Source organism: Labrus bergylta, chromosome 18 (genome assembly GCF_963930695.1).
Source record: "Labrus bergylta chromosome 18, fLabBer1.1, whole genome shotgun sequence".
NCBI lineage: Eukaryota > Metazoa > Chordata > Actinopteri > Labriformes > Labridae > Labrus > Labrus bergylta.
Genome location: NC_089212.1, coordinates 1,282,992 through 1,307,310, shown reverse-complemented (window position 1 = coordinate 1,307,310; position 24,319 = coordinate 1,282,992). Strand labels below are relative to the sequence as shown.

The 24,319-nt window shown below is 37.9% G+C and overlaps 2 protein-coding genes and 1 long non-coding RNA gene across 3 annotated transcripts; 2 read left to right on the top strand and 1 right to left on the bottom strand.

Annotated features, from left to right (window-relative positions):
- The first annotated feature begins 605 nt into the window (after positions 1–605).
- LOC109992124 (alcohol dehydrogenase 1) lies at positions 606–5,764 on the top strand. Its single transcript, XM_020644622.3, has 9 exons — positions 606–731; positions 1,879–1,980; positions 2,433–2,574; positions 2,746–2,833; positions 3,027–3,246; positions 3,400–3,660; positions 3,785–3,917; positions 5,167–5,305; positions 5,413–5,764. The coding sequence occupies exons 1-9, from the start codon at positions 714–716 to the stop codon at positions 5,444–5,446; spliced, it is 1,137 nt and encodes a 378-aa protein (XP_020500278.1). The 5' UTR covers positions 606–713; the 3' UTR covers positions 5,447–5,764.
- Positions 5,765–14,018: 8,254 nt separating this feature from the next.
- LOC109992145 (alcohol dehydrogenase 1) lies at positions 14,019–19,031 on the top strand. Its single transcript, XM_020644641.3, has 9 exons — positions 14,019–14,172; positions 14,937–15,038; positions 16,016–16,157; positions 16,763–16,850; positions 17,100–17,319; positions 17,521–17,781; positions 18,172–18,304; positions 18,390–18,528; positions 18,623–19,031. Exons 1-9 carry the CDS (start codon positions 14,023–14,025, stop codon positions 18,654–18,656), a joined length of 1,269 nt encoding a protein of 422 aa, XP_020500297.2. The 5' UTR covers positions 14,019–14,022; the 3' UTR covers positions 18,657–19,031.
- Positions 19,032–22,360: 3,329 nt separating this feature from the next.
- On the bottom strand, positions 22,361–24,295 carry LOC136183247 (uncharacterized). The gene is made up of 2 exons (XR_010669083.1): positions 23,896–24,295; positions 22,361–23,293 (listed from the first exon to the last, which is right to left on the bottom strand). It is a non-coding gene; the product is annotated as an uncharacterized lncRNA (long non-coding RNA).
- Between the last annotated feature and the right edge of the window lie 24 nt (positions 24,296–24,319).

Below are 24,319 nucleotides of genomic sequence, written 5' to 3'. Positions count from 1 at the left end.
TTCATTTTGATAATGCGCATTACTCCTTGAAGTGAAAATGCAGACGATGAGTAACAATGTACAAAGGGTGTTTTAGAGTTGAAATAAAACACTGCATAAAAGGTGTTTCCTCCCAGCTCACACTGACACAACATTTGAAGCCCTTTGCAACAGATGTTTTGTATAAAAAGTTGTTTTTTCAAGGCAATGGAAGGCTTACTTACGCAATACAGAGCTAAGGTTCTGTTCAAGACTGTCTCAACTTTTTAGTATATCAATAAAAAGTTACTTATTATATCAAACAGCACATTGTGTTACATTTTATTTGGATGAAATTGAATCTGAATATGGCACAGCTCCAGTAAGAATGCTTTCCATTATGATCATGAACTGACGAGGAGGTTTTCATTGGTTTTGTTTTGTAAATGTATAAAACAAAGCCAATACATTAAAATAGAAATTCTTAACAAATAAAAATCACAGGGAAGAATTTTGAACATTTTGTTTTATCGATCACTCAAATGAATTGTCTTATATAATAACATGAGTCGGATTGATATAAAAAAAAAAAAAAAAAACATTCTAAGTCACTGCCCATCTGAATTATGCAACTGCCTTTCTTTCAGCACTATTTAAACATCTGGTCCAAGTTCTCCTTCCTCACTCTGCAGACCTGCAGCTTTACCTTCTTCAGCTCACCCCTCACTCACTCAGCCCTCATCTGTGCAGGAAAAATGGCAACAGCTAGTAAGGTAGGTACATAACTCAATATACTATTTGTAAGTTTGATATTTAATGATGTAATTAGAGTTTAGTTAGCTTATAGTCTGGCATTGTGGGTGATAACACAAAATGTTTTTTCACAAAATTGATCCAAGGTTTATTTGCATTTCCTTTGTTTATGCAACAGTGTTATTTCAGTGCTTAGTGTGAATGGATGTGATGTTCTGTAAGTTTTTAAGTGGTATAAATAAGCATATCAGCAGTCTTAAGTTAAGTGTTTTAACCAAATCGTCTCAATAGATACATGCTTATTTTCCTAAACCAACTGAAAATATGTTTTTTTCAGCAGAAAGATGTTTGATTTTAAAATAGAAAAAGGACTAGTTCTCCCTCTGTCCTCTTCTGACCTTAAAAGCGTGAAACTGTCCAGACAGTCTTGTGCAACTGCAACTTTTGGCAAAGATCAGGGGCTGGTGGGCCAAAAAAGATACAGAGGACGCCAAGGGATTTATTGTAGTTCCAACATAAAATAGAAAAAAAGACTATAAATACTTAAAGGCACTTCATTTAAGAATAATGACAATAACAGATTTACACAATGGTTAAATATACTTAATTTGCATTAAACTTCACTTAGTTGATAAAATGTTTACATAATACCCAGAGTGGACCTTGAACTGTTTCCTGTTGTTTGATGTAAGTAACATCTGTATCAGATAAATAGAAACCACAGCTCTGAACTGTTACCATGAGGTGAAAATAATAATGTGCATTGAATGTGTGTTATGGCTGCTTTGATGATTACTTTCATGGTGGCATTAAGTTCATTTGATGCCTCTAGCACAAGGAATAACAAATCAACAACATAGTTATTTCCAAGTCAATGCATTTGATCTTGGCTCCCTTACAGCTAACTGGTGTATACCTGTACTAGGTTGAATACATAATGCAGTGGAAGGGTTCATTTCCAGCTTGGTTGCTGCACTTCTCTCTCCTGGTTTGCACTATTTCTTTTCAGCTTTCCCTATCAAATAAATGTGCATATATCACATTTCTTTTTAAGTGCCATGTTTTTTTCAGGTCAATAAAAATCACTTCAAATAAGCATTGAGAAAATTGGCAGAACTTACCCATTCAAAATAACATACCAGTGAATTTGATATTAATACTTTTTAGGTCATCAAATGCAAGGCAGCAGTGGCCTGGGAACCCAACAAGCCTTTGGTGATTGAGGAGATTGAGGTTGCCCCGCCCCAAGCCAACGAGATCCGCATCAAGGTGGGAAGCATCTACTTTTAGACTTGCACATACAGAGGGCCTAAATACACTTAAACAGCAAAGTCTCAGAGGTGTTCAGAAGAGAAATGAAATGGGACACTACCCCGTGGATGAGTTATTGTGAAAAGTTTTTCACAAACAATACTTGTGACCCCAGCAAATACAACTTTGCCGTTAGCCTTGGAAACAATCTGGTTTGCAACCTAAGATAACTATTCAACATGCTATTGTTTGTGTCTTAAGAGAACACTTACATACTCATAAAATATTTGTTCTTGTATTTTCTTTAATGTTTTTTGCACACCTCTATAAACACTTCACAGGATTTTCATTATTGAGGGGAGAACTTTAAGAAGGTTTGCAAAACTATCAGTCGCTAAGGCACCTTTTAAAGACAGCAGAATACTCTACTTCTAATCACCTTTATGATGACAAGTTGTATCTGGATACAGATGGTGGCAACAGGAGTGTGCCACACAGACCTGTATCATCTTTTTGAGGGTATGCATGAGGGTGGCTTTCCTGTAGTCCTTGGCCACGAGGGAGCCGGCATCGTAGAGAGTGTTGGTCCTGGAGTCACCGAATACCAAACAGGTCAGTTAAAGTAAACAGCTTAATTTCTACAACATGTCTGTTTTTTTCCCCTGTAAGACTTTGTTGTAGCAGTTTTTGCTGGTAGTAGACAAAGTTGTGCCACTTCATTTTCTTTTCTTCAAAGTGTGCTAAGAATGACTTTGACTAAGAGGTTTTGTTTTTTGATTCCAGGAGACACTGTTATTCCTTTGTTCCTCTCCCAATGTAAAGAATGCCGCTTCTGTAAGAACCCAAAGTCAAACCACTGTGAGAAAGGATGGTGAGCTAATTTTGTGTTTTTAGTCCCTTAAATGTATTTCTCCAGTGTGTTTCAATCATGTCATGAAGCCATTTGTTGGTACATTTACATTCTATGCATTGTGTCTCTATGTGTATTTTCCTCATATATTTCAGCTGATCAAACTGTAAAAAAATACAAGAATGCATATGGACTTAATGAACTCTTTACTCAGGATTGCTGACCGTCAGGGTGAGATGTCACCAGCAGAGTCCAGGTTTACCTGTAAGGGCAAGAAGCTGCTGCAGTTTGTTGGAACCAGTACCTTCTCCGAGTACACAGTGGTGAACCAGATGGCTGTGGCCAAGATTGATCCAGCTGCCCCTCTGGACAAAGTCTGCCTCCTCGGGTGTGGGATCTGCACAGGTTTTGGTGCAGCAGTTAATGTTGCTCAGGTTTGTATGTTTGACTGTAACCAGCATGTATTGTTGAAGGATAATGCCTGCTGTTATTAATCCTCCCTGTAGTATTCTGAGAGATATGTTATTGAGTAAAGTAAGGGACATTAAGAACTCCATCTTTTAGTACCATGTTGATGTTTGTTTTAGGTTGAACCAGGCTCCACATGTGCTGTGTTTGGCCTTGGAGCTGTGGGTTTGGCTGCAGTCATGGGATGCCACTTTGCAGGAGCCAAGAAAATTATTGCTGTTGACATCAATCCAGAAAAGTTTGAGATGGCCAAAGTGTTCGGTGCTACCGACTTTGTGAACCCAAAGGATCGCAGCAAACCCATCAGCGAAGTGATAGCTGAGATGACCAATGGAGGAGTGGACTTCTCCCTGGAATGTGTTGGGAGTGTAGGAGTCATGGTAGGAAGATTAAGAGTTTTTTTAATCTGACTGAAGAAGAAGGAGGCTGATTGTATTTAAGGGAACTGGGAACGTGAGCCATGTGATGCTAAGCCCACTGACTTCGTGCTGTTTCTCTGTCCAGCGCAGTGCCTTGGAGTCTTGTGTGAAAGGTTGGGGTGTCAGTGTTATAGTGGGCTGGACGGACCTGTGCGACTTCGCTGCACGACCCATTCAGCTGATAGCTGGCCGCACATGGAAGGGCGCCTTGTTTGGAGGTGAGACTCCGTCAGTCAAACTTGATCCAGAATAAGTAATGACAATATTTGACTTTCGTGGCCACATGATTGGTTACCATTTTCAACATTGAACACCTACTGGTCAAAACGTATTCCTCTAAATCAGAATCAGAATCTGGGTTTATTGCCAAGTACATTTACACATACAAGGAATTTGACTTGGTGTATTGGTGCTAAACAATTAACAAGGAAATAAAGCAGAACTAGCAACAACTTAAATAATACAGTATAAGACGATATTACGATATATAAAATGGAACTTAAAAAACACAAAATGTACAAAAGGTGCAATGTAGGAGCTGTGCAGTGTACAGTTTTGTAAAAGATCCACAAAGCAAGAACATCATCAGATTAACATCTGTTAATCGTTCATTATCGACACAACTTTTTCAAATACATTTTTTAACATTTACTTCAATTTCAGCGATGATTAACGAAACCTTTAACACCTTTACATTTCGGTTACTGTTAACGTCTCAAACCCTGCTCTTATATGGTCATAGGAATTGTTGACAACCTGAGCACGAGTATACTGCCTCCTGTACTTTAGAAGGCTTGTTGAATAACAAGATGTCTGCCTTACTGTGAAATGCTGCTTGACCTACATGAAGGTTAAGCAGTTAAACTGTTGTTTACATATTTTCAATACAGACAAATGTGTAATTTTGAGTTTTCTAAATAGTCATGGCCAATTAAGAACTCCAATTTATTGTTTTGTGATGCTACTGGTTATCGTTAATGTTGACTTTAGATAATTATAAACATAAACAGATTAACTGCTATTGAAGTTAACAATTTTGTAAATGGATAAATAGTTAACTAAATGGAACTGTGCCCACTTCTGGTTATTTTTCAAGCAACCGCTGCAAAGTGGTCGTTGTCAAAGTGACATACCAAAAGTTCCTCTCAATAGCTTTAATAGATGTTGGGTAACCAAAGGGCAGACCCCAGAAGAGTAAGTGTCAAATGTTTGAGCTGGGAACTTGATCAGCACTTATATTAGGTGAAGATTGAGTGGCATTAACTGTTAAAAAAAAAAAAAAAAAAAAAAAAAAGTCAAAATCACAACAAACTGCTCAGAATAATTTCTCAATCAATCATTATTTGTATAGCACCAGTTCATAACAAGTGTTATCTTGAGATGCTTTACAGAAGAGCATATGGGATATTATTGAAGAAGAACTTGATTTGAATGATGTCATTCCATGTGTGTTATTGTGTGACTCAGGATTTAAAAGCAGGGATGGTGTGCCTCAGATGGTTCAATCCTACATGGACAAGAAGGTGAAGCTGGATGAATTCATCACTCACAACATGCCTTTGGCTCAAGTCAACGATGCAATCGAACTGATGAAGAATGGCAAATGGTACATTTACATTCTATATGTTTATATCATTGAAGACCTACAAACTGAGCTATACAAAGATAAACATTAAAAGTCTTCTAATTTCTCCTCTGTTTCTGTTTCCACAGCATTCGGACAGTCCTGAGTATTTCTCCACAATAACAACATTGTTCATTCATTCTAATGACGCTGGAACCATTTAATGACCTGCAGCAATGTTTCATCACAATGCACATGCAACACAACATGAGATATGGTAAATGACACAAAAAATGTCTGACTTTGTACAGTCAACACTATGCAACAAATTTTACAGAGCATGTGATGTTGGGAACATCTGCTGATATTTTATGAATATATGAGCAGATGGGATTCATTGCTTCCTGGTTTGGGTGATCTTTCTGTCGTGATATGCTTAAGTGTCTATAAAACTGTCATGTGTTCACATCGGCTTGGTTATAAACATGTTTGCTCAGCTTGTCATGCAGTAAAGAGATTTTTTTTTTTTAAATACACACAACTCAAATTTAACCTTTTTTTTGTTGTTGTAAAAGCGTACAAATGTGTTTGTCCTGTGCTAAAAAGACTTATTCTTTTTCATATTATCGGGTCATGAAGTTCATGAAGATTTGTGTTAATTTGACATCACAGTTTTAGCTATATCCTTAGATGTAAAGACCTTATTTAATTACATAAGCAATACGTTTAGCATTAGACAGAACAGATGGTCACTCAGCCTGCTACACACACACACAGACCTTCAATCAATCAATTAATCTTTGTTTGTATAGCACCAATGCATAACAAATGTTATCTCAATACAGTTTTTAAAAAGAGCAGGACTACACCTTACTCTTTGATTTTTAGAGAGAAAGAGACTGATGGTGACAAACAGCAGCAACAACAACAATAAATAAGATAGATTAATAATGGTAACAGTATGTCTAGTATTAGCAGTAACAGCTAATTATGATCACAGACTGATCAGGCTATATTGTTGATGTAATGGAGAGGACTGATTATGTTGATTATAGGTCTAAGATGAACTTTAATATTTATCATAATTAGAATAGATGTACGGCTGATATAAATAGTTGTAGCAGGTGGAGTCTGAGGGGTCCACAGCAGTAGGCAGATTCAGAGAAACCTACGAGACAAGAGACCTCAAGAGCTCCCATTTAATTTTCATTTAATTTATTTAATTAGGACGGTGCACATTAATCAACATATCAACACAATAGTATCCATGTAAATATGCCGGAATCAGCAGAAAAGCTAAATTTAATCTATAGTCCTAAGGCAGGTACTAACAAAAAACACATAAAACAAATGTACAATTACAGGACAGTTTGAACCGAACGACACACACAAAAAGCTCACAGACAATTTTACAAACAAATTAGACACTGTCGTTGGATAAGAAATAACAGACTCACATGTAATTAGCAAATTAAAATCGCAGGATGAGCCAGAAGTCCCGGGGAACGGGCACCAAAAGGGGAGGACAGACATATGAAGATATGTGGTTCGTAAGTTAAATGGTACATGAAGAACTGTAGATAGTTGACATGCAGTAATGTGATGTGAATGCATACAGATAGATAGTGAGAGAGAGAGACCTAACTACAAGCTGGGACAAACCTGTGCCAGCCCTAGCTATAAGCTTGATCAAAAAGGAAAGTTTTACTACTCATAAAAGTACAGAGATTGTCAACCTCCCTGACCCAAAGGAGGGTCCTGATAAATGAAGCTTCACCTCAGTACATTTAGAGACTGTAGGAACAGGAACAGGCCTTCATTCTGGGAGCGTAATTTTAATTTAGGGGTATAAATACTGCACCATGAGCTCTTTGTACTTTGAACAACAACTGTGTTAATCAGCTACAGCATTTAACATTCAGCTACTATAAAAACTTTATCTATGGTCTCTTGACCTAGTGGATTTACAGTCCAAAACTTTTTTGTCCACTGTCATTGGCATGGATATCCGGTTCCTTTATTTCAAGTTTTTTGTGGCTGAAACTTAAACATACAAAGCTTTTATTTTGAAGTTGCAGATTTCATTCTCCTTGTTTCCTGCTCCAAAAATTAAAAAAACAGTAAATTTTGTGTGCCGGTGTTTACAAAATATTTATAAATATAAGAATCATTTTGTTTGACAAAGCTTAACCTAAACCCCCTGAACTTAACAAAATAAAAGAGTCTTTTGAGAGAGAATTTTGTTGGATGCTTAACACAGAATCCTTTATCAGCAACAAAGAAATGCAGGGAAGTCTGAATGGTAATGGGCTTGAATAGGCTTTATATCACATGTATGGCAGTTGGGAGCTGTGGATAGGACTCATGAGGTGTATCCTGGATTCCATGCTGTTGTCCATGCAAACTTGGCCCAGTAGAGCTATACCATGGAGAAAATTCAGGATTCTTAACTGGGAAGTGCCCCGGGAGCAACTCTTCCCCATTTGCCATGAAAGTCACTTTTCATGTCTTTAAAATTGTAGCGTAATTAATTTATTAAGATATTATATCTTTATTTGACCTCGGCGCACCACCTTACAAAGTAAGGAAATGAATATTACCTGTAGTAATTAATTAATCAGTCAGTTTCATATCTTGAAAGAAATAAGTTCTAGAAATGTTAAACCAGAAAACACACAGACAAAGTTCTGAATTTTATGTGTAACATTTTATATAGAAATGGTAAACAGTGAGGTATAGATGAAACAGATAAAGAATATGATTCTTATGATCGGGATAATGCAATTATAACGTATGGTGACAGTATATATTTAGTAATGAGATAAGACGCGGTATTGTTTGAATGACTTAATCTGAAAATGGTCAAAAAGGAAAAAGTTTATAAACGAATTTTGGGATTCTATTTGGATTTAAAGGAGCTCTGAATAGAAACAACTCACGACCACTGCGGAACAAACACTCTTACTGTGAGATGTGTTCCATTGAACTCCGCCGGCTGGTCCCCCGTTTCAGTCTCCAAAAGTGGTTCTTTTAGACCCAGAGAGGTCCACGGGTCAGATTAGATGCCGCAGCAGCTGGGTCAGAGTATGCAACTGGGATGGAGGTGGAATGGCAATTCAGCCGTCGTAGTTGTGTCGTCATCAGCTCCAAGTGGATCCAGAGCCATTTTGGTGCCCTCGGCAAAAATTCAGCAGTTGCCCCTTATATTGGAGCCAGTTTGACCACCAAAGACAATATTCATCAACTTAAAGAAAACTGGCCTACAGCTTTATATTTAACAGAATGTCTTTATTTAAAAAATAAAAAATACTTATAGACAAACATTTATAAAATGGTAATAACACTAATATTTCTTATAAGTAAATATAAAATAAAATGAATAAAAATAACTAGTGTAACAGAACAAACAATACCAAACAGTGCAGAGAGCAGAAGTGGTCACAGGCGGCCCAGGGACAGCAGGGGATGGATTTAAATGTTTCTGATTGAATCTGGAGAGAGAAGATGAGCATTTGTGAAACAATCTGCATTTTATAATATAGTGTTTTATTTAAATATTATTTTCTCTTCTGAGCAGTACAGAAAAGTCAACTCAGTAGTTTTCCTTTCAACCAGACCTACAGCATGCACACATATCTATTCAGAGAGGACTTCAACCAGACCTACAGCATGCACACATATCTATACAGAGAGGACTTCAACCAGACCTACAGCATGCACACATATCTATTCAGAGAGGACTTCAACCAGACCTACAGCATGCACACATATCTATTCAGAGAGGACTTCAACCAGACCTACAGCATGCACACATATCTATTCAGTGAGGACTTCAACCAGACCTACAGCATGCACACATATCTATTCAGTAATGACTTCAACCAGACCTGTGATGCGCCGGGCCAAGCAGGAGGCAAGAAAATAAAGCTTTTTTAAATGTGATAGTTGTGTTTTCATGGCTTCTTTTGGATCATAACTAAATAAAAGCATGAAAATGATATTAGATTAATAATATTTAGTGATATTTAAACACATGTTTCCTTCTATTTCTTCTTATCTTCAACTTTTCTGGCGCCTCTTGCATTTGCCTATTCTGATATGCCACGGGCCGGCCCTGAGTGGATCCAACAGGAAAAATATAAGAGTCTTTTGATAGGTCGATTTCCAACTCAAATTAACCTGATGGCCATCTCGATGAATCCAAATTAAGAAATTGGCTTTCAAAATTTAAGAGGAAAGACTTTGGAGAAGAAAGTTCAAAAGCCTTGTTTGAGCAAAAATAATTGATGTTTCAAAAAGGTGTGTTGAAAATAAAAGTTCAGCAGAGATTCGTCTCTCTACGGCGCAAACTTCAAAGTCTTAAGGTGATTCAAACTAAAGTCTGAAGAGAAGCGAGCAAGAAGCAAGAACCTGAAGCTCTAAAACTGGAGATCTGAGCTGAGTCTGAACTTTTATCAGCTGCAAGAGAGGGGGCAGCCCAAGGGTTACTCCCACTCTGACCAGAAGACAAAGAATCTAAACATATATACGTCACTGTACATTCATTTCGATATTATTTCTATCAGATCCACGTTGATGTAGGTTCACATCATATATTTAGACAAACATTTGTATCAGATTTATGTTGAGATGAAAATCACACCACCTGGGAACATCCTCAATTAATCCCAGCCTGTAGGTGAACAGAAACATGTTATACTGTCAGCATTCTTAATAAGACATATGAATAAAGTAGGAAAAGAAATTGGTGTCTTTAAATAACACCTTCTATAGCTAATATCAAAGAGTATGCTTTATAACACGTCTAAATGTATAATTATGAAGGTTACGTATTCATGGATATTCTAACACTACATGGCAATAGCGCTCCACGTCAAATTCCTTTTAAACTATATTAACTCTTATTGGTATTCTGAACATCAGATTTTGAGTTTAAAAAGATGATTATAATACATTCAATGTGACAATTACAAATATCTAGATGAAGAAAGACATAAATGTTCATTTGATGCAGAATTGAACGCTGTGGTTTAATCAGTTCTTCAGCAGTCCTTCAACAGATGGTCAATTTTTACGCCTTTGCAGAGACTGGTTTCGGTCACAGTTCATCAGAGGTGTCAAAAATATTCACATTCATTACTCAGGTAGAAGTATAGATACTAGGGTTTAAAAAGACTTCTGTAGAAGTTGAAGTATCAACTTAAGCTTTTTACTCAAGTAAAAGTGTAAAAGTACTGGTTTCAAAACTACTTAAGAGTATAAAAGTAAAAGTAATGTAAGGGGAAAAAAATGCCATTAAGGACAAAAGCTTAGGCCGTGCCACAGGGGCCTATAGTGCACTACCCCACCTCCCCAAAAAAATTTTTTCTAAAGGCCATAATGACTATAATGTTATATTAAAATGTTAATGTTGAAACATTTTGGATGCACGTGTTTCAGCCGCATTTATGCCCATTGAAAATGAACACATTTTAGTACAATGCAAATACATTAAAGAACCATATATGCATATTACTGAGCATTAACATGTGTTTCATGGAGCAGAAGATATGATCACTAGTTGCCTATAAGTATTGTAATGGTGCGAAAAGTCAAACTTCAGAGGCATGTTATCAAGAGTCTTTATTGGAATGTAAATGTACAAACTTAGGACATTTCGCTCAAGTTCTCTTGAGTCTCTGCCACGGACATCTTCGTACTAGGCTACATACGTCTGTCATTTCCTTGCTGGAGTGTGACGTGATTTTTGTCACGTGCAGGTGCAATGGATCGCGTAAATGGACTTGAGCTTATATAGCGCTTTTCTAGTCTTCTGACTACTCAAAGTGCTTTTACACCACATGTCGCACCCACCCATTCACACACTGATGGTAGTGGTTGCTATGTAGTATCATCCATCAGAAGTAACTAATCCCATTCACACACTGCCACCAAAACAGCAGGGTTAGGTGTCTTGCCCAAGGACATTGGACATATTGCCCAGCTGGGGATTGAACCCTTGACCTTTTGGTTGAGAGGTGATGACTCTACCAACTGAGCCACAGCTACCCAGCTGCCTAACTGCATACAAACCAAAAGGGTGTCAGAATGGTATATGTTTATACTTCTCATCCAACCATAATCAAATTCACTCTATCCAGATGGCGCGATTTATCTGGATAGGTGTTTGTTTTTTTTTGTGTTTTTTTCAACGATGACAAGCCGGAATGAAAACAAGCCGAAATGAAATAGGAGTAACGAGGCTATTTTTAAAATGTAAGGAGTAGAAAGTACAGATAATTGTGAAAATGTAATGAGTAGAAGTAAAAAGTCAGCTGAAATAATTACTTCAGTAAAGTATAGATACTCAAAATTTCTACTTAAGTAAGGTAACAAAAGTATTTGTACTTTAATACTTGACACCTCTGCAGTTCATGTCTTTGGGGTCAATTCGTAGATAGCAGAGTGTTCTGTTTCCGCTTGGTTGTTTTCTCAAAGTTTATAATATCCTGTCCTCCAGAGCCTGTCTGAGAGGGAGACTTAAATCATTGATCAGTTCCTTTGTTTCTTGGTAAAAAGTAACCAAGATGTTAATCCACATTCCTGAGTCCTGCAGAAAGAGAGGTTGTGAAACGTGGCTGCTAATATCGGCTACAAAATGTAATACCCTAAAGACAGTTTAATCGTCCTCATCAAGTAGAGCTGAAGGAGACAACATGCGATCTTGCGAAACTGACAACTTCTTTAAAAAGCAATTGCATAGACTTTTTACAAATCAAATATGTTTTATCATATTATATCTGAAAATTAGGGCTGTCGAATTTAACACAAATATAAAACAAGTTAATGCAAATTCCCCTTAATGCCACTAATTTATTTGACGCGCGATTAACGCGTGCACGCTCTATGTATGACCTTCGGCCCGTCCCGTAGTATGGGAAATCAGGAATCGATGCAGAAGTAACATCGTGGATGACAAGCAGAAATGAATAAAGAGGGTGTTTTAAATGGCAAGTTCAGCTTCAAAGCCCTGCCAGATGGTTCTCTCAACAAGACCAAAGTTATCTGCATTTACTGTCGATGTGAATTAAGTTACCACCGGAGCACGTTGAGTCTCAAATACCACTTGCTGGCCAAGCATACCGCTGATGCAGAGGGCCCTCCCCCCCTCACCAAAGGCAGGCCACGCTGGATAGTATGCAACGGAGACGCTTGGATAACTCTACAAACTCTTCTTTGTTAATGAACTTGAATGCAATTGATGCTTTGTCAAAATGCATGCATTACCTTGACCCAACCTCTATAGAGAACAAACCACACCACACGTTTTTTTTGTAGGCCAACCCAGAAGTAGCAATCGCCATGGGGTCTAACGAGAATTCTCCTGTGGGATTTTTTCATTGGATTTTGGATCATTGCAGAAAATAAGCTCTGTGGCAAACACATATTTTTGAAGCGTAGGCGTTTTGTTCAGCAGGATAATCTTCAGAGATGAACACCATTTTTATGATGTTTGAAGTGTTAATGCGGCCGACAGAAGTAAAAAGCTAACGTTATGCTAAAGCTAACTACACCACGGTCAGATGATTGTGACATCACTAGTGTTATGCTTCAGACGATCTCCAATAAACTAATCCACGTAGATTAATAAACTGTTTATTAACATAATATTCACCTTAACCTAAAGATTAAACCTACAAGAGACATCTCCGACTAGTGAGAGAGTTCCCGGCCTCTGTGTCCTGCGTGATGACGTTTAATGTCCCCGACAACCACTGTTGTCAAATTTAGCCACTTGTTAGCATCCACCTTTTTAAAGACGTGTAAAAACTTCAAAATTCATAAGTGGGGGTATTACCTAACGTAGTTTATGTGGTCTAACAAAACACCAACATCTCTTCAGCTTGTGTTGACCACAGACCTTATTTCAGGCGTCTAACCACAAACCCATTCAAAATCCCTGTTGACTTTTAGATGTTAGACCCCATGGCGCTCAAATGCTAACTTACTTCAGGGTTTTAGGACTCATGTAGCGCTCGATACAACTACAGTAGATGACACACAGGTGAATGAGTTATATTAAAGTTAACATTTAGCCATAAACAAGCAGAAGTTCAAGGGTCATGTAGGCTTTGTGTGGTAAGAATTATAATACCTGAACTCATAAACAACCTCTTGATAATTTGAATACTAGCATGATAATAACACATGTAACTTAAAGCACCAATAAATGGGACTGTATAGCAGGTAAGCAGGCTGGGAGGAGATCAGGTGATAGGAGAAGGGTCATTGCACGGCAGGAAACAGTCAAGACACATTTACTTTTCAGGTAATCTAACAGGTTTATACATGGTAACACAAACATACAAGTTTTATTCAGGTACATATAGTCTAATAAGTGAGGTAAAACACAAACAAGTATGCTGTCAGGAGTTATTGAGAAGACTGTCAGTGAAAAACATGTTTTAACACAGATTGGCAAAAAAAATGGACTATGGCTTGACAGATAATCGAGTGTGTTGTGTTATTATTCACACTTTTCTTTTAAAGTCAGCTCTCTAAATCCTCTCTCATGAAGTAAAAAAAAGTATCCAAAGCTAATACAAGTCATTTTGAAATGATTGTTCAATCATAAACTCTTTAGGTTGAAAACATTTTTTTTTTTTTAACTTTCAGTTGTATTAGCTGTTTCTTGTTTATTTCATGGGCTCCAGACCTATAACCCAGTTTTTGGTTCCCTTGGTGCTCAATAAAATGATAACAAGTTCCTGCCTGTCTGAATGTTTGCCAACTGTTTGCATACTATAAAGTCCAGGATCTCTTTCCCACTCCTCCCTACTCCTGCAGCTGCACAGCTCCCTCTCTCACCCATTCACTCTGCAGCAGCATTCTTGACTTGTATTGCAGAAACAATGGCCACAGCTGGTAAGGTAAGAAGAATCAAATGTAGTTCAAGTATAATTAATGTGATATTGTGTTTTTTCTTTTGAGTATGTATTGCCTTCATCACACGATGTTTGTTCAGATAATGTACATGAGAATGCTACAGTATCATGCCCTGCTGTGCAGTTTTTTGCTCTTTAGCGGTTAACAGATATGCAAAAAGTGAACACTAACACAAACAAGAGTGAAATCTATGTTAAGTACACTTTATCTCTGTCGCTCACATTTATCTCTGCCTCTATCCACTTCCCCTCAGTGATATATCTCGCCCTACGTCCTCTATAGTAAATAAGTATCCAGTCACTTTTGCCTGTTCATATTTGCAAAGATATGGTTCAATGGGCAGAAAACAAAAACTCTACAGTTGTTAGAACTTCTCTATCTAATGTCATGTTCCAGAAAATAACTTGTGTTTGTAAAATAACCCACATGATTGTTTTCATGTGATGTTTGCTTTTCAAGGGAGCAGCTCTTACAGAGACATTTAAACCATGAGCTAGAAACACGTGATTAAAAAAGAAACAACCGACTATGTGAAACATGAAAATACCTTCTTTCTTTCCACTTTTCTTGTTGTTGGAGTTATCTCACCATAAACTTAAAGAGCCTCTGGATGAATGTGATTCTATAAAGTGTTCAGAGTTCAGCAAGGGGTTTGTGGCCCTATTGCTGTTTATTGGCAACTCTTCCTAGTTAAAAAGTGCTAGATGTCACTCACTGGTTATGTCACATGGTATCCCTTTGCTTCTAGGTCATCAAATGCAAGGCGGCAGTGGCCTGGGAGCCCAACAAGCCTTTGGTGATTGAGGAGATTGAGGTATCCCCACCTGGGCCCAACCAAGTCCGGATAAAGGTGAGGACTATACATGCTTAGACACAGATTAGTAATCTCAACTGATTTGTTTTCTACCTGAGTATAAAGGAAGAATGTTCAAGATCCAAGATAAATATAGCAAAGATCAAGAATATCCTCTATAAATGTATCCCTGAGTCATGACTGTCTACAATGAGTGTGAAGCGTGAGTCCCGCCAGCTGTTTTGTTGTTGGAGCCGCGTTTACATCATGTTTACATGATACTTAAAGCTGTTTCATTCAAAGCTTAGAGAAAATAAGAATAACATACTGTAGTCTACTCACTGATTATTTGGATATGGATGTGAAGCTATGAGTTAACCAGAGTGTGTTAACATTAGCATGCTAACACAACATTGCAGGCCACAGGCAATCTTAAGCAAAAGGCTTAGCTTAAGCAAAGGAACATTTTGTCCGCCGCTTGTGGTGCTTAATTATGGTGCGTTCCAATTGATAACTCCTTTGTCTGAATGCCAACAGAGAAGGGGGTTGGAGATGTGACACTAGAGGCTTCAGTATGTCGGAGATGCAAGCCAAACAGCAGTTTGTTTTGGTTTCATGCTGGTGCTCAAGGGCGACATCTACTGGATCAAAAAGTTGCACATTCCTCCTTTTAACACAGCCTCCTGCATTGGGCCTTATCAGAATTCAACAGGAGGGGTGGACTCTGCAGCTCGCAAAAAGAAGTTAGATGAATAAATCAATCCATCAGGTGCTTAAACATGGTCGCTTCATGTCATCAGCACAAAGATGGCAACAACAACAAGCCAAACTTGAGGCTTAAAAGCTGGGCCTAAAAGACTTGAATGACATCACAGTGGCTGACCACTTGTTTCATACAGTAGCCTTTATAGTTCTTGGATGTAAATCAACTGCTGGTAATCATTAAGTTATGTTATTGATATGACTCCTGAACCCATAAGAGAAAACTAAAACTAATGACTCATTCTCATTGTATTTTTCTGTCTTTGGTGCAGATTGTGGCGACTGCAGTGTGCCATACTGACTTATACCGACTCTTAGAGGATACAAGTCCAGAAGGCTTTCCAACTGTTCTCGGCCACGAAGCAGCAGGGATTGTAGAGAGTGTCGGGCCAGGAGTCACTGAATTAAAACCAGGTTGGCATTTTGGAATTTATACTAATTTGCTCTCAATCTAAAGGTCTTGATAAGCAGATTCATATGTATCATGTCTGTGCAATGTGGATGAGACTTAGAAGTGTTTAGATGAGCCAAGGTTCAGAATATATGTTTTCAGATTTCAGAGAGGAAGTCAAAAAATGGCCATTAATGTTATCACGATTGAAGAAGTTTGCCACATGGTCCATCATGGTACTCTCAAAAAATTATCATTATGATCCACTGCATGCCATTGACCTAACAGGATACTTAATTAATTGAAGAAAATGAAGGAGAACAATAGAACTCAGCTTTGAGATAACCATCACATTAAAGTATGTAGGGAGCAGTTTGTGGACATACTTTGTGTTCAACTGAATTCAGGCACAAGGCACTTGTTAATGATGCTGCTGTCCTACTTATTTAAACAAATGATTTAAATTTGTGTTAAGTTATAAAGTCATTAGAATAGGGAAAGACAAAAATAATCTTTAACAATAAGAGATGTAAAAATATTGTTTGAGTTTGAATGAATCTTTGTGTTAGTTCATGCAGGAAACAGTACCCAGCTGTAATCAAATGTAAACATTGTTTCTGTCTTTCAGGTGACCATGTTATCCCTCTTTTCATCGGCCAGTGTAGAGAATGTCGCTTCTGTAAAAGCCCAAAGACCAACCAGTGTGTGAAAGCATGGTGAGCACATTAATAACTACCTATTGCCATCCATTTCATTTTCTTTATTCTCATTCTTCTAGGATATGCACATAAAGTTGTCATAAAGTTTTCATGTAAACAGTCACATGTAGTGCATTTTCTACTATCTCAAGTTATAGGACAGAGAATTCATGTGTTTTTCACATGATCATCCTGCAGGTATGGACATGTATGGGGGGGGGCAGCTCCTATGGCCACGTGATTTTTTCCCCCCACCTTTTTTCACAGGGCTGGTACTGGCAATAGTGCAATGGCACCCGAGAAGTCGGCATTCACCTGTAAGGGGAAGCACTTGAATCAGTTTGCAGGAACCAGTACCTTCTCTGAGTACACCGTGGTCAACGATCTGGCTGTGGCTAAGATCGACCCAGCTGCCCCCCTGGACAAAGTCTGCCTCATAGGCTGTGGGATCTGCACAGGATACGGAGCAGCAGTTAATACTGCTAAGGTGAAAGTTTGACTAGTATCAAGTGTCTGAAGCTAAGGCTTTTTTTTAGACATAAAAAACTTTTCATTTACATTTTTTCCGTAAATGTAAAAAGTGATCAGTTATTATGGGACACAAAATGTGGCCATTGATTATTACTGTACAGCTCACTAAGACATTTATCACAGAGTTCCCAGTTGACCAGAGTATCTTTTACTTCAGGTGGAACCAGGCTCCACATGTGCTGTGTTTGGCCTTGGAGCTGTGGGTTTGGCTGCAGTGATGGGCTGCCAAGCTGCAGGAGCCAAGAGGATCATCGCTGTGGACATCAATCCAGATAAATTTGAAAAAGCAAAGGTGTTTGGTGCAACAGATTTTGTGAATCCAAAGGATCACAGCAAACCCATCAGCGAAGTGATAGCTGAGATGACCGACGGTGGAGTGGACTTCTCCCTGGAATGTGTCGGGAATGTGGGGGTCATGGTAGGAAGATTTCATTTACAGTTTGTTCTCTGTTCTTGGCAGTGTAGAGTCAGTGTGCATTCCTAAAACAACTCATGCACCAAAATACTAGTTCACCTGCAAAGGGCTATTACTCGTACTTAACATGCTTAAATGACACAGACTGTTGGTCTCTGAATGTTAAAACTTTTAAAAATTGGATCAATGAACATGAAATTCTCTTTTTGTTGCCCACATAAACAAATGATGAGAAAAATTATTAAGAAACAACAAACATCTCTATTCCAAGTTTTTTTTACTTAACTAGTCAATGAATTTAGTTAGCCCCCTTTCCCTCAGCTTAGCTACAGATTTGTACCAGCACCTTTGTGGTTCCAATCCAGCTGACTCTGATCTTTTTTCTACATCCAGCGCAGTGCCTTGGAGTCTTGTGTTCAGGGTTGGGGTGTCAGCGTGATCGTTGGCTGGACAACCCTGCACAACGTTTCTGTGAGACCCCTTCAGATGATAGCTGGACGAACATGGAAGGGCTCCGTGTTTGGAGGTAAAACAGCCTGGTCCATCCCTCATGACGAATAAACCTCTCACAAGTGGTAGTCTGGTTTATAGTGTGTATCATTGTGTCTCAGGCTTCAAGGGGCGGGATGGTGTTCCTCCTATGGTTAAGGCCTACATGGACAAGAAGTTGAAGGTCGATGAGTTCATTACGCACACATTGCCTTTGGATCAGGTCAATGATGCCATTGAAATGATGAAGCATGGCAAATGGTGAGTTTAAACTTTCTCCAACATTCATGACAGAAAAGCATTACAGAAACATAGATGCAGATCTGTTCATTTCTCTGTCCTTTCTGTTCTCCAGCATCCGGACAGTGCTTAATGTTTCTACAGAGTAGTATCCAAGAAGCTGCTGTCGATGACCCTGAAGAAACTCATTATCACTTTATGTTTGAAAATCTCCAGTTAATATTCCTACATATAAAAGAAAGCACAAAACAAGATTGCCTATCATATTCTGCACATGTCTCTGACAACTTGAATTATATGAAGACTGTTTATGTGAGAATGATCTGTTGTCTTAAATCAAAAGATAAACATCGATCAAATAGTTTTAGTCTAGATTTACTCAGTCAAACTGATATCAGTGTTAGCTTAGCTTGGCAGACAGCTTTGTAATGTTACTGCTAGATTTGTTTCCAGGATTAGTCCCAGAGTATATGTGACCTGTGTTTTTAGAAGAGTATAATAAAGTACAGGATATTACAGTTAAACATGAACCACATTAAGTGAATGATATGAAACCAATAACTACACATGATCAGAGCTGGTATTGGCCACTCGGACATTTAATGGTTAGGATATTAAATTTCATGATAATTTATCTACTACTAATGCCAAACCTATATTGGTTTAGAGAAGACTTGTAACAGTAGATTAATGAACATCACTGGACACATCACAAGTTCAAACAACTCCAAAAGCTTAAAAGTGAGTGTTATTTAAAAAAGAGACACTGTTCATTGCCATGCATTGAACTAATATTCATACCCAGTCACCAGAAAAAAAACTAATTTTCTCGTGTTAAGGACCTTGTCTAAACTCTCGGGTTCTTTAAACTGTCAATTTGTCTTTGTGGATAGGCCTACAGCATACAAGGTTTTAGAAATGAGAGGAGGCGATGTGGTTGGATATGATCTCTGAGGGACCCTAACTTACTCCTGATTACTGAATGATATATATTAAAATCAGTCAATCGTTATATGCTTGTTTCCATGCTACCACTGGAAGCACTGGACAACCAGCAGCTAGGGAATTGATATTTAACTTGTTATCTCAAGATATCAAGATATTTGAATGACTGCAAACTTCAATGACAATTTGAAATCTAAACTTTTTAAAATAAAGTAGGAAACTAAACCTTAAGATAAGATAAGTGTTAAGATAAACACTAAAATATACATAGGCCTATACAAATTGTATAATATATGGGCATCATAAAGTAATGTCTTTTACATAATCTTTTAAGTAGCCTATAGGCTAGTCAGTCAGTTCTTTCTTCACCATAAAAGAACAATTCATGAATTAATTTTACAGACTCACGACAGCCCGAGATAATACTATGTGGTATAAAACATATACGTATACAAGCATTAAAACCCATAAACACACACACATACGGTCATCGTTCTGAACCGTCAAAACAGAGTGTTTTATTCTGAAAATTAACCGGATGTTTTAATGTTGTATCGGTGTCTGACTTCCCGTCCCGCTCGATCATTTCTGTGGTGAATTGATGCGCCGTGCTCCTGCATCCGGCAGAAATAGAAACCTGCGTATCTGTAATATTTACAGTCTATGGTATCTGCCTATGGTATCTGCCCGTATCTGCCAAGGGGCAACCTCGGCCGTATCCGAATTGCCAAGTACATACTGAATCTTTCAGTATGCAGTAGGCAGTATGCAGTATGTACTATCCGTGCTGTATACTGTTTAATACCTACTATTCAGTAGGCGTGCACAGTAGGCAGATATTTGTTCCTACTTCTTCTGATTCATTCAGCATGGAAGTGACGTCATTTACGTTTACCGAACCGGCCGCATTCACCCGTTTTTTTTAAGTTTTTTTTTTAGCTTTATTCAAGAAGAGTAATGCGCATATACAGTCAGGTAAACAAAAAACAATATCACAATGTAAACCAAGTAAAAGATTAAATAACTAAATAACATACAGTACATAAAGAAAATTACAAATGAAAGACAGTAATACACAGAATATAAAATAAACCAATAAAGATGCATTTAAATAGTTAAATCATCATTTAAATAGAGGGGGAAAGGTTTTATAATAATGCAGATATTTGTTATATTGTCTGTTGTTAATTTAAAGTAGCGATTTCAGTCGGGACTTTAACTCTAGATTAAAAATTGATTAAATTAATCCACGCTCGTTTGTTTTGATTTGGAGGCGGACGTGACGTGAAGATTTACGTTTAATTTTGCACGAAAGTTCAGTATACTGAAACTCCATACTGAATAGTACGTACTGCATACTGAACTGTGACAATTCGGAAAGGGCCCTCCGGTCTCGAAAAATGAAGCCAATGCGGAAGTACAAAAAACTGCAGTTCCTCGAGGTTCCGCTTGAGGCTGGCTGCAGAAGCGCAGGAAGTCCCATAAGCCCACAGCCAAAAAAGCCCGTTTTTACCACAGGAATCAACATGTTTACAGCCTGGTTCAAAAAACGAGATATATCTGATAAGTTGACAGCCCTTCTCCTCACGTGTGTGTGTTTGTGGGGGGGGGGGGATTTTTTTATAACTCATTGGATTTTATTCTATTAAGGAAAACGACTATGCCCATATAAGGGTTGTGTCAGATTTGATTGACAGCTGTGCGCGCTGCATCTGTCTTGTCAGGTCAGCAGGTCAGGAGGCTAACAGCTTGATCCGTCTGATTTCTCCTCTTTTTTACTTCATTTGAAGAGTTTGTTTAACACATATCTGACAACATACATGGCTTGCTGTGCGGTTAACAGACCATCCAACAAGTTGATGCTTCAGTTTTTTTCGGTAAGTGATACAGTAGTGTTATATTTACTGTATACTCATGTGTCGGTATTTATATTTACGGACCTAGCTTGTTTAGCATTAGCTTGTAAACCAGTCGGCTAACTGTACTCAGTGTAGCTCATTGTTTACATTATTTACATTATTTACAATGGTTTAGAAATGTTTGTTGTTAAGATGTTGAAAATAATGAGTTTGTGTGATGTTAGAAGCTAAAGGTTCACCTCGGTGGTTAACAGCAGACTGTAAATATGTTTATCTGACGTTATGGTGAATATTATACTCCACGTAAATGTCGACATTAAAAAACAAACTTTGTGTAGTAATTATCCGTCAGTAACATAAACTGAACTCAACTGAACCTAACATGCTGTGTAGGTTATAGAGGATGACATTAACGTTACATGGTTGATGTAGTGTCTTAAGATTTGTACAAACTGTTACCAAATTAAAAAAAATCATTTTATATGAGTTCAGGTAAATTTAATATTGTTATTAATGTAGTTCTTAATGGTTACAGATGCTCTTATAAAGAATATAGCAGTTAAAATATAAATAACATATGGAATGAAAATAAGATATAAAGCAATAAGTATAAGAAATAGTTTGAAGAATACAGCCATGTACTGAGGTCATGTTAATAATAAATGAGTTACTGTATGTTCTGTACTAAAGCACAGAGAGTTGGGACCTGTTAATGATTTAAATAATTCAGGTAGTATTTGTTTCATGTTAAGATGAAGTACTATCCACAATAAACTGCTCAATTTTTCCTCATACAAAATATGAGACAATCTGATGTTGAATATCATTGTGCAAGTGAGTGAGAGAGCTGAAAACAGCACGATTACAATAAGGTTTATCTTCTTAACTTCGAATAGATGTTGATTACCTGAATACTGTACCTTTGTTGTCTGGGTAGTACACTGTTGAATTTATAAATTTACACACAGATGAATACAGAAAAATAGATGAGAACAAAAAAATGATTTAATGAATAACTGATATTTTCTCTCTTTCTTTGTCATCCTGAAGACCCCTCACTAAAAGTCCATGTTCTCCTGGATCCATGTCACATGCTCGAGCTTCGTCAGAATGACTTTTCAACAGTCAAAGTTCTGCTGAGAGAAGATGGCCAGCAGATAAGACAGCAGTACATCAAGGAGCTCCACAGGCTTCAGGAGAAGGAGGAGAGTTTGCACCTTGGAAGACTGTATTCATGCTGTTCAAATAAAACTAGATCTCCTCCAAACAACTTGCAATCAAACTATTTTCTTCCCATTTTAAAACCCTTTGTCCAGTTTAGATGGGAGAAGTTGATATTATGTGATATTGATCTGGGAAGACTACATTTCTCATCATTTTTAACTGTGTTTTTATTCACAAGTTATTGATCTTATTTACTCTCGGTGTATCTTGATTTAAGAATGGGGCTGTGTTGAAGGTCATCATTTTGCAATGACTCTGTTCCATCCCACTTTCAGAAATGAACTACATTAGTATTTGGTAAAAAAAAAATGGAGTGCATTTATATAGAAATATTTATTTAATCTGAAAAACAACATAGCAGAGATTAACATGTTTACAGCTTGGTACAAAACAAACAAATAGGTGTGATTAGCTCATGTCTCTATCAACACACACTGTACGGGGGTCGTTTGATTTGATGAAGGATAAGAGTTATTCACAATAAGACGTGTAGCTGACCAGCTTGACAGGCGGGTGCGGTGTAACGATTTGTCAAGATGTTTAAAACCCGCCTCAGCTCCAGCTCTCAGCCTGTGGGTGACATCACTCAGGCCATCCGGGGGAGACCTCCCTCACAGCGAGCTGTTGAAGAGAAACAACCGAAGTCCACCCCAGAAGAACCAACAAATACAGATGTTGTTGAGGTTCAGGTTTCTTCCTCTGTCTCTGCAGCTCTCTGGGCACCTCGACGGACCAGTCACCAATAATCCACACTGTGTCTATAGGAGAAATACAAAGGTGTTCAATTAATGCCTCAGACAAGACAAAATGTACAGTTTACTACATGTGACAGCTCAGGCTGTTTTTTTTTATTAGCCACATCTGCAGGAATAATATTGAACAAGATAGCTGCAACTCATAATAATAGATGCCAGTCTTAAACACTATTTTTTCTAATACTTAAAGTTTTTGGTGTGAAGCTGACACTGTCCACAGACTCCATGACTTCACAGGTTCTATAGAAAACAAATGTCTTATAATAAATACTAAATCATTATTTTTCAATTGTCATGTTGACCTCATCGCTGTTGACATCAGTAAATATAAGACACAGACATTCCTCTTCTTGTCAGAACAGTAACATGAACTGTATGCTTTGTAATATTGATTTCTTCTGGATGTCTCATTTATTTACAGTTTATGGATAAAACTTTGTTAATGTATTTCTCTGCTAACAACGACAAAGTCTAACTTCTCTGACAAATAACTAATAACCATAATTGTATATTTAAAAAAGTGTAGTTTTAAGACTTTAATTAAATATTTGGGTTGAATATAATTAGTTTTAACTGTGTTGTAGAAAAGTTAAATGTTAACTTACTGTTTGTAGAGTTTTCTCAGGACGAGCAGGAGTAGTTGATGATAGCAGCCTAGCTGTTAGCTATGCTGTCAAGTGGACTGCTAACGTTGAGCTGAATGGGCGGAGTTAAGTCCCGCCGGTCCCGCCTCACTGCTGTCGCTAGGTTGATCCGAAGTTAGGTTGAGACTGCAAATCCAGTATGGATGCGGCCCTCGATTGGACTCATTTGCTGCCTATGTAACAGACGGGTCAGGGTTCGTCCAGTAATATTTACAGTCTATGGTATCTGCTGAGGAGGACTCTGGACCTGGAGCTGAGACAGCTGTGAGACACGTAGAGGAGCCAGTTGAAACACACACACACACACACACACACACTGAATAAAGTAACCAATCAGCTCCGCTGCTGTAACGGAGCGGAGACGGACTGAACACGCATCTGGTGG

Bases quoted from the DNA above. Each gene is read 5' to 3' on its own strand.
- LOC109992124 (XM_020644622.3), top strand. The intron at 1,981-2,432 runs GTGGGAAGCATC...ATCTGGATACAG, and splicing joins CCAACGAGATCCGCATCAAG to ATGGTGGCAACAGGAGTGTG. The intron at 5,306-5,412 runs GTACATTTACAT...CTGTTTCCACAG, and splicing joins CTGATGAAGAATGGCAAATG to CATTCGGACAGTCCTGAGTA.
- LOC109992145 (XM_020644641.3), top strand. From the start codon at position 14,023: ATGTTTGCCAACTGTTTGCATACTATAAAGTCCAGGATCTCTTTCCCA. The intron at 14,173-14,936 runs GTAAGAAGAATC...CTTTGCTTCTAG, and splicing joins CAATGGCCACAGCTGGTAAG to GTCATCAAATGCAAGGCGGC. The intron at 18,305-18,389 runs GTAAAACAGCCT...ATTGTGTCTCAG, and splicing joins GAAGGGCTCCGTGTTTGGAG to GCTTCAAGGGGCGGGATGGT.